Raw genomic sequence first — 18,118 nt, 5'->3', positions numbered from 1 at the left:
TTACGTATTAACTGAGTTTTGCGGTATCATTTCATTCAGTAAGATTTCGATTTTTCTGGGAAATTGGCAAGCTTTATCAATTGGCGTCAAATTTTTGGAAGCAATGCAAGCACGATAATTATTTTTCCTTTGCATACGTAAACAAAAAACAAATAGTAAGAAAATATCAATTTGCATATGGTTGTTACAAAGCAAATTGATATCCAAGAATGAAGTCATGCTTTAAAGTGGGGTTCATGAAATTAACAGTTTGTGACAGGGTGGGGGGGATAGAAATGACAAGAAATACAGTGGGGAGAATGTGACATCGCGCGTTTTTTAAATAAAATGTTTATGAAAAACAGCGTGACATCTGCCAAAGAGAGCAGAGGTATGGTTAAGCGTGAAAGTTTGAGACAAAGGGGGAAGGGGGTCAAATAGGTCGAAAAAAAGTGTGACATCAACCCATAACCATAAAAAAATCACAAAGACCATCTTTTCAAAAATTTTTCAAAATTTTCAAAATTGTACTATTATTGAGACGTCTAGTGTTTTCGAATGGACAATTTTTAATACAGCAGATAGGGTTGGTTTATTTGACTGTTTGAAATTTTATACCTCTATTGGCAAAGATCAAGGTAACTTAATCAAAAATACTCGACTTCTTATAAGAAGTTTTTTTATACAGAAATTTCACGTATAAACGAGTTTTGCGGTATCATTTCATTCAGGAAGATTTCAATAATTGGGAAATTGGCGATCTTTATCCATTGGCATCAATTTTCTGGCACCAGTGCCAGCGCAATAACTGTTTTACCTCTGCATACGTAAACAAAGAATAGATAAATATATATTTCCATAGGATTATCACAATATGAAACGTGTTATCCGAAATGAAATTATTCACCCCAAGAATGTGACGACCACGCCAATTTCCCAATAATCGAAATCTCCCCTTTCATTCATTTATTTTAAGATTAACACAAAAAGTTTTTTTTTTTTTATGACTCTGAACCCAGTGTAACTTAGCGGTTGTTTTACGATTACAAAATCAATGAGTTATAGTATGCAGATTAAGAAATTATTTCTAGTATACATAAGGTGCCTGATCTGGTAGGAGGAAAAAAAAGAGACGAGTCAGAGAATGTTTCCGTTTCTCACACTGATTCTTTGGGTAAATAAAACGCAGAATTATTAAAAAGGGGGAAAGTTATAATGAAATGCCATAAAAACAGACCTAAACTGTACTGTGTAAATGAGATATCCAAAACGTTTAGTTAAAAACACCTGGATTCCATAGAAATCCATGAATACCAATACAATATGGTATATGACTAGTTTTGGGCATAGTTAAAGTATTTTTTTCTTTCTTTCTTTTTTTTTAAGTTTGAGTTGCTGTTGAACTGCAATGTTGCTGTTCTAATTGATGGAAAAAAAACTCATTCTTTTGGTATTAGATCTTAGAAACGGCACTTTTATAGCTTTGAAATTTTTATTAATTTTCCACTATGATTTATATATGGGGTGTTCCGTTTTAACCTGCAAGACCTTTATTTTCGCAACTGTTAGTCCTAGATGTATACTTCAAATTGCAAAAATGTTCAAAATCAGATGTAGAGTTAAGATATTGAAAGTTTGAAGCAAAAATAAAAATGAGGCAAAAAATACAAAATTTATCTTTTTATACGGGCCCTAGGTCCCCTAACTGATATTTAGAGAAATAAGCTCCACTGATTCTTATTCCTGACACAAAAAACTTAACACTTATGAGACCCAAACTCTAAGATATATTTCAGTTCAAAGTTTTAAGGAACCATACAGAAGAAACTTATCGCCCTTTCAGAAGAATGACAGGTCGTCAAAGTAAGAAAAACAAAGTACTTATATTTTTTATGGCTAGCCAAAAATAAATACAAATGTTATGCCATGATACGCAAAAACACACTACAAAACCTCGAAAAATTTGAAAAACCACACTCTATGCACACACATAATTTTAAAAACACTTGTTAACCGCTATATTTTCCCCCAAAAAGTGTTATTGACGGCGAGTGAAAAGTGGTGTAAGTCACATAGCGCTGCGTTTCATGCCTCGGTGAATATTGATCGTACTTCCTTAAAAACTTTTTGTGTTGGAATTGTTTTTCAATGGAGATTCTTTTCATAAATATAAGTTAGGAGACCTGGGGCCCGAGAAAAATGTTAAATTTTGTATTTTTTGACTTATTTTTATTTTCACTTCAAACTTTCAATATCTTAACTCTGCATCTGATTTTGAACATATTGGCAATTGGAAGTACGAGGGGGGACCCAAAAATAACCGGATTTTTGTTCTAAAATATTTATACATTAGTTTATTTACAAAATTTCTTTGATCTCCTTCAAAGTGTTCACCATTAGATGCACTACACTTGTTAATTCTTTTTTTCCTCTGTTAGAAGCTCTCCTGGAACTCTTTAACTTTGACCATTCCAGTGCTCGTTGCGAAGCAGTTTTTACAGCCTCTACATCATCAAAACGCTTCACTTTCAGATTTTTTTTTTCATCCTCGCGAACAGAAAAAGATCACAAGGGGCTAGGTCTGGTGAATACGGGGGTCGAGGAACGACTAGCCACCCCTAAGAGGCCAAATAGCGGTTAATAATGAAGGCTGTGTGTACGGGAGCGTTTTCATGACGAAGGAACCATTCTTCCGATCGCTCGCGCGAGCTCCTACTCAGTCTTGTTTCTTCTAAAGTTTCGTCAATCGTAAGATGACGACTCTCGTTGATTTTTTGGCGGATTTTTTCAACGTTTTCATCATTTCTAGACGTTGACATTTCTAGGCGCTCAGAGCGAGCATGATCTTCAACATTCGTGCTACCACGTTTAAAGCGCCCAGACCACTCGAAAATTTGTGAACGGCTCATAGCATCGTTCTTGAAAGCTTGTTGAAGCATTTGGTAAGGTATTCCTTGCCGAATTTTCAAGCAGGAAGCAAGATTTCAAGCTTACAGTTTGTTCTTTTAAGTCTGCCATAATGAGTTCGCAGGCGGATATAGCAACAACACCTGAGAAAACCAACACTACGATCAGACGTTATCAACTAAATCTGACGCAACTTGCACAGCTGGTTTGTGAAGGTCTCTACTTGAGCCGTCTAGCTGGAGAACACTACTACATCTAGGATTGGCATCGCACCATTAGTCCGGTTTCTTTTGGGTCCCCCCTCGTATACATCTAGGACTAAAGGTTGCGAAAGTCTTGCATATTGAAACGGAACACCCTGTATATACATTTTTAAAATAAATTGGAGGTACACTGATTTGACCAGTTATGGTCACATTCGCTTAGCTATCTGCATACTAGTAATGATCTTGCTCGCTAAATTCAGTTATTTTCAGGAAATACACAAAATAGTATTCAACTAGATTAAAATACTTGTTTTTCTTAGAATATAATCGAAATTTTAACTTACCAATTCCAGCAACACTGAAATTAACAAGTAGTGATATAAGAAATAAATTAATAAATACGATAAAATAAAAAATAAATTACCTATATATCCTATTAGACAGAGGGGGGGGGGAAGCTAAATAATGAGTACGTTCCAATAAGACTGATATGATGCGTAACAGCAATGTTAGATCCTTAAGAAAGAATCCCTTCAAAAACTTAAATGCAATGAAAATTGCATTTTTTCCCAACATAGATAAAATTTATGTTTGGAAAAAATATGGTGTGGGTGTTCCTGAAAGCTGCTATTTTGAGAATTCACTCATGGTGTTTCTGAAAAATGGATTACAAACTTGATATTGACAATGACAAACCTGCCCATTACTGTTTAGGGGCCCATAACTAGTCAATTACCCAACTCATTTACTGTATCCTTAAATAGAGAAATCTATTACAAAAAGTCAGGGTCAGGGTTTGTTTAAAGCAAGGTCTCGTGGGTTCATGAACCTGGGCACCATAATTTTAGGGGCTGCAAAATAGGATGTTTTTTTTTCTTCTTCGTCTTTTTTGTTATCACACCTCACAAAGCAATATGTTTAGGGTACATTTTAATGGAATTAGTGTACAATATACAGATAAAAAGATAAAAACGTTTGATTCTAATTCACAGAAACCACTACAAAAATTTAAGAATTTTCTTATGAGTGAGGCATTAACAATTACCAGGACTTGTTCATCACTTCAGTTTGGTTGGGCCCTACGAAGAGTCAAGAAGTGATTCGAACCCCAACAGAAATTTTCTGAAAATGTAGTTATAATGGGCTCTGTCGTTAAATCAGTAATCGTCATATCGAATGATCAAATATGGAGCAACTACGGTTCACTTTCGAAATATGGAAAAACACTTAACTTCGCGTCTATAAATTTAGGAATTGCTGCATTGAACGTCTACAACAAAGCAAAAATTATTTTCAAACTTTTCAACAGTTCTAACGACGATCTAACAGACAAACAATGTTAAATTAATAAAAATTGATTTTTATGCCTCAAAGGCGAATTGATTGTCTTCGAAATTTCAAAATTCAACTAAAATAAACTTGCCCACCAGTAAATTCAGCATCAAATTTTCTAAGCTAAACATTTTATGTGATTTATGACTGTCAACAAAAAATTACTCGAATAGTTGAATTTATTTATTGCACAAATAGTAAGCCATTATTTAAAAAGATTTACTCTAAAAAGTTACCAACCACAGAAATTATTTTTGACAGGTTCAAAAAATTAATTCACATTTACTTCTTCAAGAAAGAGACATAAAATCTCTAACAACCAAAATCTTTGAGTAGCCTTTCTAGTAAATAACTGCTGACGTCATAGATCATAGGCTGCCGCATTGTTCTAAATATCGGGATCAATGGAAGGCTTTTTTGCACAACTTTTGTTCGATAATGGCTCTAGTAACAATTCATTTCTTTTGAAAGTTTTGAAGAAGACAAAAAATTCTCAGTTTATTGTCGGACTTATCGTTTTACGACGCACATGTACCTATATAAAGATTCTTCTAGTCTGCTTTCGGAATGCAATTCATCGTTTTCTAAAAGCCAAACATTGAAAAAATTGAAAAGATGCTGTTGGCCGGAATATTCGTGGTGCTTCTGATGTTGTCACTCGAAACAGAGGTAATATTTATTATTATTTTTAATAATATAATTTGATTGAAAAAGAAAGTTTTTTGTAAAGAACAACACGATTGAAATCCATACCTATGTAATGTTATTAGACGTTCAGATTTCAAGTCAACCCCAACCAGATAGATTCCAGACTTTCAAAATGTCCGGATTAACAGATATTAATTCAGAAATATGATTTTTCCATTGAGTTGCGAAATTTTACTACATCCAAACTGTAGATAAAAATCAATGAAAATAACCGAAAAATAACCAACCAGCATGATAACTGCTTTCTGGAAGGTGTTCCAGATACCTTTGATTCCTTAAACTATAACCATGCTGCGAATGTTTACAGAACTTTTCCTGTATTTCCAGAAGTTAAATTTAATAAATGATCATTAATTGAAACTTTAAAATTGTTTCAATTTTTAGTTTTTATTTCTTTAGTCAATCTTTACTTCCTTTTATAAAAAAGGAAGTATTGTATTCGTGAAAAACTTTACACTTAAAAATCGACCTTAATTTCCATTTTGCTCACCCCGAATGAATGTTGAGTTTCTTTTTCGACTCGACCACACGTGGATAAGTGCCTAAGAACGTATAAACACGCGAAATAACCATTTTGACGATCCCCGAGTTAATTACAACGAGTTTTCTCGTGACGTTTGTATCTACGTATGAATGTGCGTATGTGCGTATGTATGTCGCATAACTCAAGAACGGAATGTCCTAGAAAGTTGAAATTTGGTACGTAGACTCCTAGCGGGGTCTAGTTGTGCACCTCCCTTTTTGGTTGCATTCGGATGCTCCAAAGGGGGTCTTTTGCCCCTTTTTTGGCGGAAATCAATGTTAATTTCGATGTAAACTCAAGTGGTGTTATAATTTGGCGGACACTTGGCGATATATCGCCATAGTTTTAATCTCCAAGTTTTGTCGTCAACTTGGCAACAAATTTGGCGATTTTTTGAGCAATCATATTGCTTATTGTTCTCACATGACTGTCCTTGGCGTCACGCTGATTTTATTCCCCCCTCCCCCCGACTTCCTCTGCAGCACCACCGTCGACCGGCTCCTCCCGATGCTGTTCCTCTAGTGAAAACCGTCTCCAGGTTGCGTCCATATCCTACACACACACGCATGCAGACATACACCTACACACACACACCCACACACTCCTACACACACCTACATACACACATACCCACACAAACACACACGCCTACATATACATATACCCACACACCCATGCCTCACACAGACACTAACACACACGATTCCACACACACACACACCCACACACACACACACGCCTACATATACACACTCAAGATTGCGAAAAACATAATTTGAATTCAAAATGCCAAAATTAAATTTTTTTTTTATAATTTTATTTATTTATTAATTTTTTTTTTAAAATCTGGTTTCAATTTGGCCACTGTTGGTGATATTTAGAGAGTAAACTATTGAATCACATTAAAGCTGCCAATAATGAGAAAATTACATTAAATTGGAGTAAAAGAAAATCATGTGATGCACACATTAGCTCGTTTTAAATTGATTCGATTCAGGTTGTTAATTTATACTAACCTACATGTCTCGAGCTTATAAGGAACTCTTTTTCAAAGCGAAAAATGTGTTGTCCTCTTACAGTTTGTTTTCGGGCAAAACTCTAAAGGATAACTTTTTAAATGGTCATAAGCTGTTGACATATTTTCATTATAATATTCAATTATTCAAAAACCTGATTTAATGTACGTACTTTTTTTAGTTATTCATTTTTTACATATTTTGATCAGAATATAAATGAGCTGTTTAAAAATTATATATAGCTCGATGAAATGTAAAAATAGTCAGACGTTTTCCTAACAAAATTAAATCAATGAAGCATTATACAGGAAAACATGGTAACGATATTCATAAAATCACGTATGTCCCTTTACAGTAGAACCTCATTAATCCAGTCTAATATAGGTACCCAGATCATCCGAATTAATTAAAGTTCGGATTAAACAAAGTGACCTATAAATTGAGCCAAAGTACATAAACACCTCATCAATAAATAAAAAAAAGTAATATATGGGTTGTGTGTATGTTCCCTATACAAATCCACAGTTTACGTTGGATCGCGACCAAATTTGGAAGGGTGGTACTTGGGCACCGAGAAGAAACGTAGAGGGAGGGGGGGGGGGGTCAAACGCCAAAAAAGAACCCAACCGTTCGACTTTTAATTTTAGGACCCGAAAATGACATTAAACGGCTCTTTCTACCCGAAATAATTTTCCCGATTTTCTTCATTCAGGTCCCGTTCGAAAGCCCGCAAAAAATACCCCTGAAATTGTTTTCCTTCTTTTGAATTAAAAAAAAGCGTGTTCATATCGGAAAATTATCGTTGCGATCTCTTTTTTTTTTTTTAATTAGCGTGAATAGAGTCATTCAGAAGCATGCCACTTTTTTTTTTTTTCTCGACTGTGACTAAATAAAATTTTGTTTTTGTTTTGAGGTAAATATTTCCTTTTTTGATTATTATTCCGCTATTCATCATCATCTTCTTCTTCTTCTTCTTCTTTTTTTTTCTGTGCTGCTAGCAGAAGCTATTCAGGAAATTTTACAGTATTTTTTTCTGTAATTGAAGCCTGATTGTTGAACATGCGTTACTTGACATAACTTTTATTTTAGAGATAGGCCGAGCAAAGGCGGGTGACGCAGCAAGTTATTAATGAAATTACGTCTGTCCCTTTAGAGAAGAACCTCATTAATCCAGATTAATATAGGCAGAGTTGCCAATTGCTACGAAACAATCGTAGTTTCTACGAACTAATGCCTTGAATTACGACGCTACGAAAACGAATCCAAAACCTATGATTTTCTTTTTTTTTTTGTCATTGTAATCACAGGAAACTTTTCAATCATTACAGATAATATCCATAATAATCATTTAGATAATATTAATTTTCCAAAAAAAATTCTAGACGTCTGTTTAAAAATAAGCAAAGTAATCTCACCACAATGTTAAAAAAAATAAATAAATATCGATTTTATTAGTATTTTGTTTTTCAAAGTAAAGTGTTACTTGTTCAGGAAAGAGGGAAATTTTTTTCCCGACGCGCATGCAAAGGAGGGGACGTGCGCTCTTTTAACCCTGGTAAAAAAAGTGAAAAAGATTTTTTTTTTTTTTCACGAATTACGTTCACACGTGGCTCGATATGGAGTTGGCATCAAATTAAATACACTAATAAACGGAAATTTGCTTTTTTTTTTTTGGATTTACGTCAGTCCGGCTCTGAGGTACATAATTTAAACGTAAATTATTATTGCGTGTGTTGCATTCGTAAGTAAATGTGCCTTTTTATCCCCCCCCCCCTCCCCCTGCATAAAACCCTGCTACTAATTTAGTTTTTCAAAAGCTGCATAAGAGAAAATCACGAAAATGCAAAATACTGCTTGCAAAGGACTGTTATTGCGCTAATTCCCTTTTTTATGCACTATGTACATCTAAATGGGTTAATTTAATAAGGTCTAGTTTAATGAGGGTTTAATGTATTTACCTCCATTTTTTATTTTTTTTAATAAACCTTATCAAGACACGGTCTTGCTACAAAATCAATTTAGTATTTGAGACCTCTCCCCCTCCCTTTAAGCTTATTTTTCCTTCATATCATCACCGTACAAATGAGCCATGATCCATGTAATTATATTCGAGTTTCTCTTAAGCGCATGGCGTTGTCTTCTGGCAATTTAATTCGAAGCTCTGTTGTAGAATAAACTGCAAGCATCAGGGAGAAAGAAATAACATAGTTATAATATATTCAGACAGGTGGCATCTCGAACAGAGTAAAAAAAATACCATTTCACTTAACCCCTGTATTTCACTGTGTCCCACATGCCTTCACTGGTAGTATCTAAAAGAGAAAAAGAAATGTTTTGACTCATTTAAACTGTCTTAATAGCGTACGTTCAAATTAAAAGTAGTTGCATTAAATTTCTTGTATTTAATATTAAGATAATAAATAACGAAAGAAATAGATAGATAAATAAATAAATAACAAGCAAATAAATAAATGAAAAATAACTTCAAAAAATTAAAACAAATAAATGAAATAAAATCCCGCATTCGACCAAATACACTATTCCGCTCTGTTATACACTTCTGCACTTCTGTGTTTTGTAGCCTAATGCGTCTTTACTTACAGGTGATGGCAGGCAAAATGTGCTCCGCGACAAATAATCCCTGCAAAAAGAAAACGATGTGTTGTGTCAACAAGAATGGTAAAACTACTTGCCAAATGAAAGCAAAAGTGGGTAAGCATTCCATTTCCAAGAAAGACAATTATCACAGAAAAGCGCAGGAGAAAGGAAATATCAAAATCATTTGATGGTCAATATTAATTTGCTTTCTTATATAACTGTAATCTTTTTGGAAATATTTATTTAAGAAGATGTTTGTCACAGGAATATTAGCGTGTAAACATAAACAGCTTAATATTTTTCAAATTCGCAGCAGTGAAATTGTATAAATGGAGTGCGTCAAAAGCATTATAACCTTGCTAGCAGTGCTGCATTGGCCTACCTATAGACGTAGTTAGAACCCCTATAACTGGAGAGGCCCATGCATCCGCCATGTTGGAGCAAGCGGGAGCAAGCGTACTTATCGCACAGGGGGCGTTGACACAGGGCCCGATTAACCTATGAAGTTAGGGGAAGCTAAGTCTCATTTCAGGCTCCCCCACCTTTTGTTTTCAGTATATATTTTCTAAAAATTCGACGCACATTGAAACAAAACTTGCTAATGCTGTATTTAATTTTTACAAAAATGGCCAAGCAGACTTCCAATTAAAGTTTATCCCCCCCCCCCCATCCCAGACATATTGAACTTTTGTACATATTTTTCTACTCCTATTCTCAGCAGGTAAGGGTGGTTTGTTGTTGTTTCAGATTTATCACTTTATAAAATTTATCAAATGTGATAAAAGTACATTGTAGCATGTTGGGGCGAATACTAAGAATGAAAATATCTTGCTACCGCATTTTATGAACTGTGTCCTCACTTTTTAAAATTATTCCAAAATTTTTATTTAGCGAGTTCTAATGTTTGAATATTGTTGAAAATACATTCAAAAATAGAAACTGAAATGTTTAAGTCATTTTTGGCCCCCTGTTAATTCTGGGGAGAAACTCAAGCTTCCTGAGTCTTTTGGATAATCAGGCCCTGGTCGCACAACAGGGAAATGAAGAATAAAAGACATTCCATAGAAAACTGCAACATGTTAGCAAAGATTACTGAGCATTTATAACGTAATAATAGTAAAACCATGAGAAATATCTCGATATTAACTTCACACAAGCGAGTTCCATTTCCAGGCTACCAGTCACTTCGTCGGCTATTAATTATCCATTTCTTTTTTCTTTCTGCATCTGCTGGAAATATGAAGAGTTGAAATCCTTTCTTGGAGCTGTTTGCACAATTAACAGCCGAACAAGCACCCATTTGACTCAATTTAACATATGCTAGAGAAATGTAAACATCAGCAGCAATGCTATCGCTGCGAAGCACTGATGGATCAAGTTTGTTCCTAAATGGTGGATGCGTCGGCTCTTCTACTATAGGGGCCCTAAATGTAGTATAACTAGCTACAAAACTCCGTAGCGACAGTCACTGGTCGCCATCAAACGCGCGAAACTTAAAGTAAACGAGCAAAAGCGTAGCCTACGATGACGCAACGCGTTTTGCATCCTGTTAGGCTACGGCAAGGACAGATACAAGGAAGATGCGATAGGGACGATCGCCCCTCCCTTGAGGGACCTTGCAACGGCAATTTTTCCGAATCGAGGTCCTAGAACGAAAATGTAGCCATCTTTGATATGATCTAAGGAAAGGATTTGGGCTCGAACCTCTCTCCCGGAATAGTTTCGAAATTGAAGTTTCAAAACGGCAATTTTAGATGACCTTTGGTGATTTTAAAAGGCCTTTTTTCGAGCATTTTTCAAAATTTAAATCTAAAGATGCGATTTTAGACGTCTTAGGTCAGGTAACCTTTACTTCAGTAATTTTTCGAAACTGAAGTGCCGAAAAGCGCAATTTTAGTCAGGGAGTAGGTTTCGAACTATTTCTCCAGCATCATTACGAAATTGAATTTCTAAAACACAGTTTTAGAAACCTTCTATCAACAGAAAAGGAAAGGAATAGGGTCGGGGAACGCCTTGGCTAAATCTCTATATTTTAGTTGTTCCAACCAAAAGTAATGTGGAAGAATCCCCCCCTCCCGTAGGTGTAAATCAGATACGTAGTAAGAGGTAAGGTAAAAAAAACAATGGCCCCTTCTTGAAAAATTTTGGTCCGCCCTTGGGCTACGGCAAAAGCTGTTTTCGCGCATGCCGTTTTCGGACGCTTACCTGTCTACTAGAAGAACTCGGTTGCCCACATAACTGGTTTCTTGTTGTGTATCTAGTTAATACTACATCTATGGGCCTACTACTCTTTCTTTTGAAGTCAAATGTGATAAAAAGTATGAAATAGTGCAAAGTTAACTTCTTAGTTCAAGGTTATCCTAAATGAATATATTTTGTTTTTCACCCCTAGAGCCTATACTAATGCAAAAATTACATGAACTATATTTTAGGTGAAAGTTTTCAGTCTTTTGTTGAATTTCCGTCTTAAAAAAATGGAAACGGAGTCAGACGGAACAAAAAAAAAGTTAAAAATAATCAGTGAATGAGTTAAATCTAGGAAGTTGAAATAATTGTGTGTTATTTAATTTGTATTTTGTAATCATACTTAAGAGAGAACTGCTACTAATTATCTTATGTTAAAAAATTAATTATTCATAATGAAAATGAAATAATTTCTTTTAATATTATATCTTAAAGTACCATCACAACTCTTCGGTTTGTTGTTAATATCTTCTGTTTTTGAGAACTTTTCGTAATAAAGGAGTTTTTATTTTTTACGAGTACTCTATTTAAAGTGTTACATTTAATCCTTTCATTCAAAACTAAAAGGGGGGGGAGAATACATCTTTAATCTTTCTATTTGAAAAAAATCCGTCTTGAGAAATTTTCCGTTTTTGAAAATTGATTTCCGATTTTGAAAATTTCACCCCTAAATATATTTCTGTTATTTCTGAAAGTTAATTTTTTGAATTATATTTCCGCAAGTAATAAAATACAATCTTTTCATATTTGAATTCATTCGCAAAACGTAATTTTAGAGTATCAATTAAGAAATTTAAAGCAAAAAGTATTAACTGATGCTTGAATTTTTATCTTCATTAACAGAAACATTGAATGACATTTATATTTTTAAATACCGCAGCGAGGACAAGTTGTTTTCTTTACATTGACACTATGCTAGCAGAGAAAGAACTTTTACGGAATTCATGGCGGTAAAACTAATCCCAGTTTTCGCGTTAGAGAAACTTTACATCTCCAAAAACGAGAAAATTCCCAAAATTTAAAGATTTGTTACTCATTTTTCATAAACCCATTTTGTAGCGATCCATTTCAGAAGCAGCACATCGACTGTTTTCTGAAAACTTTATTTTTCACTTTTGTATAGTTGTAAAAATAGCACCAAAAATACAAGATAAAATGTTCATAATTGCAAATGGAGTTGTTTCTGAAATTTTAAAAGTATTTTTTTTTTCTGAAAGAGCATGCTAAAGAACATGGGATTTAAATATTTTTAAAACTATTTCATAAAGTTTAATATTTAAAAAATATTATTTTAATCGGTGCGCAGATTCAATTTTATTTTTTACGTTTCTGCTCATGACATCACAAGTGTCGTCACAAATGCCATTCACTGATGCCATTAGCGCAAAGCACAATATTTTGGATATAAAGATAATTATTGGCGTTAGATAAAGATAAAAATAATTTATCGCTATGGATAGTAAGGAATTTCATGTTTGCTTCAGAAAAACTTTCATTCGGAATTCGCATTATGATTGCTATTAATTAATATTACTGTTTTATGGCAACCTTTTTTTCTAATGCGTACACATTCAGCGCGCTAGCGAGTAACGCGCCAAAGTACATCACTTTGTGACATCACAAAGAATACGTCTTATTTCCAAAACCGGACATTAATTAAAAAAAATAATAATAATAAATAACTGTTGGAAAAATACACGTTTTTTTCAGGCTCTATGTTTTTCTTTTTAAGTTCAGCGACTAAAAGTAGTACTTTTGACTGAAGGAAACAACCCTATTCTTCATTCAATTTAAATTAAGCTTGACACTCTTATCCTCATATATATATAATAGCGAATGATCGAGTAATGCTGACCTCATTAACAATGAAACTCGCGCCACGGCATGATAATTTGATAATATTTTTTTGTTAATGTTCGACACGCAAGGAAAGACTTTATTGTGACAAGGCTGAACTGGATCCGGTCACTTAACTGTTTTACTGATAAGACTGTGGCATTTCAGGGGAATAAAGAAACGAAAAAGTGGTCAACAATTAACGCTATCTACTGGAGTTTAAGGTTAATCCACTGGAGTTAGGGTCAAAGTTTCAACCATCAAAACATTCCCAAACAGTCAATTGCTTCGTTAAAATGTAGAAGAGCAGAAGCAATTTTTTCACCCGTCATACCTTGACTGGCGACTTTCTAGTAGCAAAGCAATTTCCATAAATGCTTAAATGTTGCTTAATATTTACTAAAACACCAGTGGAGAATGAAAGGGGTTCAAACCATAGATGTAATATTAACTAGATATACAACGAGAAACCGGTTCCATGAGCAAGCATTCGAAAAGCGCATGCGCGCAAACAACTTTTTCGTAAGCTACGCTTTTGTCCGTTTACTTCAAGGTTCGCGCTTTCAATGTCGGCCAGTTCCTAACGCTATGGAGTTGTGTATCTAGTTATACTATCAATGGTCCAAATCCCTCTCTTAAAGTTCAGGATTTTTCAAAAGTTATTTCCTTATGGTAAAAGGATGTTTTATATCTACTAATCAGTTTTAACTGTGTATGACTATATATGTAAAATAAAAATTAAGAACATTAATTTTTTGTTAATAAATGTTACTACATGTTGTAACGTTATATACTACATTGTATGTTAAGTATTGTACATACCTATCGTATAACAACTTCATTTGATTTAAATCGCATAATAGTTTTCCAAATTTCCAAGATGCATACTTCTTATTGCAAAAATGGTAAAAATAAGGTTCAGAGCTTTATATGAAAAGTTTGAAGAAAAACAAATTTAGAGAAAAAATGCGAAATCTAATTTTTAGATAGTACCCTGGTCCACTAAATGCATTTAGGGAAATCGCGAGCATGAAAAAATAGTTCGATCACAAAAAAAAAAAAAAAAAAGATATTAGAACGACCAATATTTATTGAGATATGAACCACAGCGTTTTGTGATTTATATCACTTTACACTCGTGGTCAATTACATCTTTTAATGGAAATAGAGTGGTTAATAAGTAAGTGTAAAATTATGCGCCGACATAGAGTCAGTTTTTTTTTTTTTTTCAAATTGTACGAGCTTCTTCAGTACACTTTTACGTGGCATAATAGTAACACATCACTTTGACGTAACATTTGCGTTTATATATATATTTCTCAATATATATATATATATATATATATATATATATATATATATATATATATATATATATATATATATATAATATTTTTCAATAGAGATTAGTTTCCTAAATATAATTGTAAGGACCTGGGGAACATATAAAAAGATAAATTTCATATTTTTTCAATATATTTTTTTTTCCTGCTTCAAACTTATACCGTCTTAACTCTGCCTCTTATTTTGATCATTTCGACAAATATAAGTAGTAATGCATCTAGGCTTAACAGTTGCAAAAGTAGAGGTCTTGCAGGTAAAACCAAAGAGGATAGAGGGGTGGGGGGTCCTTGGGTTAAACGGGGACATGCTTCAAAACGCTAATATTATAATTTTTTTGTGACAATAATACAAATACGTGTAAAAAGTATCTTAATTTCACTCTTTTGTTCGTACTTTTTAGGTAAGAAATGCAGCTTAGATCCACTTGATGTTGCAGTCCACATTAATCATTGCCCGTGCATGGAAGGCTTGACATGTGTAGCAGAAGGCACTGATGTAAGGGTTTTAATTTCTAAAAGATAATTTATTGAAAGTTCTTCATATGTTTTTTCAATTTCACTTTTCTCAGTTAATAGTTGCTGCCATGGGCGTAACCAGGATTCCCGTTAGGGAGGGGAGGGGGCAACAAGACAATGTTTTTATTCCCCCTCCCCCTCCCAGTACGGGCCTCGGAAATTGAATTGCTTGGATTTATACTCCTCCTTTCCCCGTAAAAAAGACATTCTGTGCTATTTTCTGTCAGAAGAGGGCAGAAAAAGCGGTTACGTGGTTCTCTCTCAGAAATTTTTCGAAATTAAAATCCTAAAATTGAAATTTTAAATAACTTTGGTAAAATTTGGAATGGGCGTGAAAGTCGAAGGTTTTCCTCTAGGGAGGGGCAACTGCCCCTCCTTGCCCCCTCTCCTTCTGGCTACGTCAATGGTTGCTGCACTCTTTCAAATTTATGAATGGATGTTATGGTTCCTCATGAAACATTCTTCGGAGACTGTTGTAAAATATTAAATGATTTTAATACTATACTGCCACCTCGTTATTGTTTCAACTGGAGGACTTTGTGACCACGACATATTTAACGTACCCCACACTGTAAAAAAAATGTGTAAGCTTACCAGTATTGATCGCTGCAACGTTACACGAATTCCGAAATGTGTAGTATCATTGTTTTAAAAACTCAAGTTGTTGGAGGGACCTTGCACTCTGATTTCAGAAGAATTCAAAGCGCATGCGTGGAAGATCAGAATCGGCGTAGAGCAGGTAGGTAAACTCTTTTAGCGAAAGGAAGACCGGCTTTGGTGGCGGAGCGTCAAAACGCTCTTGCTTTGCGCCCTGTCTCGTCTGTGATATTCGCGTTGTGGGTTCGGACACAGGTTATTTCCTCTCTAAGTGCAATTACAATGTCTTGTTTGAAACTTTAAGGAAAAAAATGGTGTATATTGGAGGTGAAAAAGCCTGAACATGATAAATATTGAATAAGCAAATAAGTGAAAGCAAGATCTGTAAAAATAGGATTTTTTAAATACTGTTATAACGAAGTTTCAAGTGTATTGTTACCTACTAAATTATTTTCGCACTTTTAATTTAAAACGTACAGAAATAAATTATTACTTGATCATTTAATGTATCTACATTATTTAAATAATTGGATAGTTAACTTGAAGTATAAGTCTATTTAAAATTTAAAATGAGTATCCGCTCAAGAAAGTCAGGTGAAAGCTAAATTTTTGCTAATGTGTACCTTTGAAGCAATTTCTCTGCAAGCATACAGAAAATTCTGGGGTAACCTTACGCAGAAATGAGTGATGCGTTACGCTATAGTTACATTGCCATGGTGTAACCTTCCACTAGCGATGTTTAACTTCACATCAGTTATATGAGTAAGTTACTCCAGAGTACTGGAGGCAGCTCAGCTGCCCACCGATTTTATGTTTTACTAGTGGTGCCCGCACGGCTTTGCCCGTAGCAGAAAAATTAAAAGGTCATTTGGTTCGCTTGTATATTTACAAATAATGGATGACGAATTTCTCGCCAATTTGCTGTGTTCATTTGCTCGCCAATGTTACGGTTCCACGTTATGATAATTTCGCAATTTACTCCTCCACGATGTGATAATTTGCTCGGTAAAATTTTCTTAAAATTGGAAGGGAAAAATAACAAAATCGAATTTTCGAAAAATCGCTTCGAGGTGCACACCCCCATGCTATACAAACTAACTTTGTACCAAGTTTTATGAAAATCGGCTGAACGGTCTAGGCGCTATACGCGTCACAGACATCCAGACAGAGATCCAGATATACAGACATTCAGCTTTATTATTAGTAAAGAAGGTTACACAAAAATTTGTACATTTGCAGTCACCATTAATGACTCCGCAAAGTACCGAAGTGTCACGCCGAAGGTGGTGTACTTCTGGCAAATAGAGTTATGCACTAACTTTTTATTTTTTATTTTACAGGGAGTGTGTAAAAAAGTAAAAGTATAGTTATGGATCCTGGTGCGCTTCAACAAGAAGAACACTTCTATTGTAGCATACAAGAACATGGAGAAATAAATGTTGTTGAATCATGAAAAAGTTTCAATTTCCCTCAAATACACGGACAACAAATAGTAAAAGAAATCAATGTGAATAACATAAAACTTTCTTTTAATAAACACTGCGACTTAATAACTATCAATCACCGTTACATCAACTTAGAAGAAAATCTCTTCAACGTAAAAAAAATATCAGTTTTTTTTTTTTTTTTCCGGATTTTAAGTTTATATCAAACTTAACTTGAGTATAGGGGCACAATAATTTTTTTTAACTTTCCGACCGCACGGAAAATCAAATAAAGAATGAATGTATGATGTTTGTTTTTTTTTTTAATGGAAAGCTAAATAAATTGTCAAGTTGCTCATTCCATGTGTTTTGCAGTTCCCCTTTTGAATATATTTAAGTTCTCTAAGAAATTACAGTAGAACCTTTCAATATGGGACACTAAGGAGTCCTAAAGGGGAGTATAATTTCATAATAATAGTAAATTAATAACATTTAAGTGAATTAACAGCATTTAATATTAAATATTTGAAAATGTCTTATATACTGTAAACGCGGGCTACTTTTGGCCCACATTTTGGAACTTTTCTCTTTTTTTTTTCAATAGTTTTGTAACTATTCATATTTCCAAGTTGTGAAAACTTGTATTACACATCTAGAGTTATCTTAATTTAATTTTTTGAATAGTGATGACTTTATTTCCAAGTATTTTTACCCTTTATTACCTATTGTTTTTTATTTGGGGCCAATGTTACCCTTGCGTTTGGGTTAATTTGGCCCAAAGTGGTTTTGCCTATTTAAAACCATTGTAGAACTAACTAGAGTCAAAGAAAGGCGTATATTCATACGAAAAACCATTTATTTGAAATCTTTTCATTAGTTTTAGAGGTTG

At 34.1% G+C, this 18,118-nt stretch overlaps 1 protein-coding gene across 1 annotated transcript; it reads left to right on the top strand.

The window, feature by feature from the left end:
* Window positions 1–4,988: 4,988 nt before the first annotated feature.
* On the top strand, window positions 4,989–17,262 carry LOC129224785 (U33-theraphotoxin-Cg1c-like). The gene is made up of 4 exons (XM_054859337.1): window positions 4,989–5,093; window positions 9,275–9,383; window positions 15,094–15,188; window positions 17,146–17,262. The coding sequence occupies exons 1-4, from the start codon at window positions 5,040–5,042 to the stop codon at window positions 17,170–17,172; spliced, it is 285 nt and encodes a 94-aa protein (XP_054715312.1). The 5' UTR covers window positions 4,989–5,039; the 3' UTR covers window positions 17,173–17,262.
* The last annotated feature ends 856 nt before the right edge of the window (window positions 17,263–18,118 follow it).

The sequence above is a fragment of the Uloborus diversus genome, chromosome 1, assembly GCF_026930045.1.
Source record: "Uloborus diversus isolate 005 chromosome 1, Udiv.v.3.1, whole genome shotgun sequence".
Lineage (NCBI taxonomy): Eukaryota > Metazoa > Arthropoda > Arachnida > Araneae > Uloboridae > Uloborus > Uloborus diversus.
This window is presented reverse-complemented; position numbering and strand designations above follow the sequence as displayed.

What these genes read in the sequence shown, in the direction of transcription:
- LOC129224785 (XM_054859337.1), top strand. Translation starts at nt 5,040, where the DNA reads ATGCTGTTGGCCGGAATATTCGTGGTGCTTCTGATGTTGTCACTCGAA. An exon ending in TGTTGTCACTCGAAACAGAG is followed by an intron (nt 5,094 to 9,274) that starts GTAATATTTATT and finishes CTTTACTTACAG; the next exon opens with GTGATGGCAGGCAAAATGTG. An exon ending in GTGTAGCAGAAGGCACTGAT is followed by an intron (nt 15,189 to 17,145) that starts GTAAGGGTTTTA and finishes TTTATTTTACAG; the next exon opens with GGAGTGTGTAAAAAAGTAAA.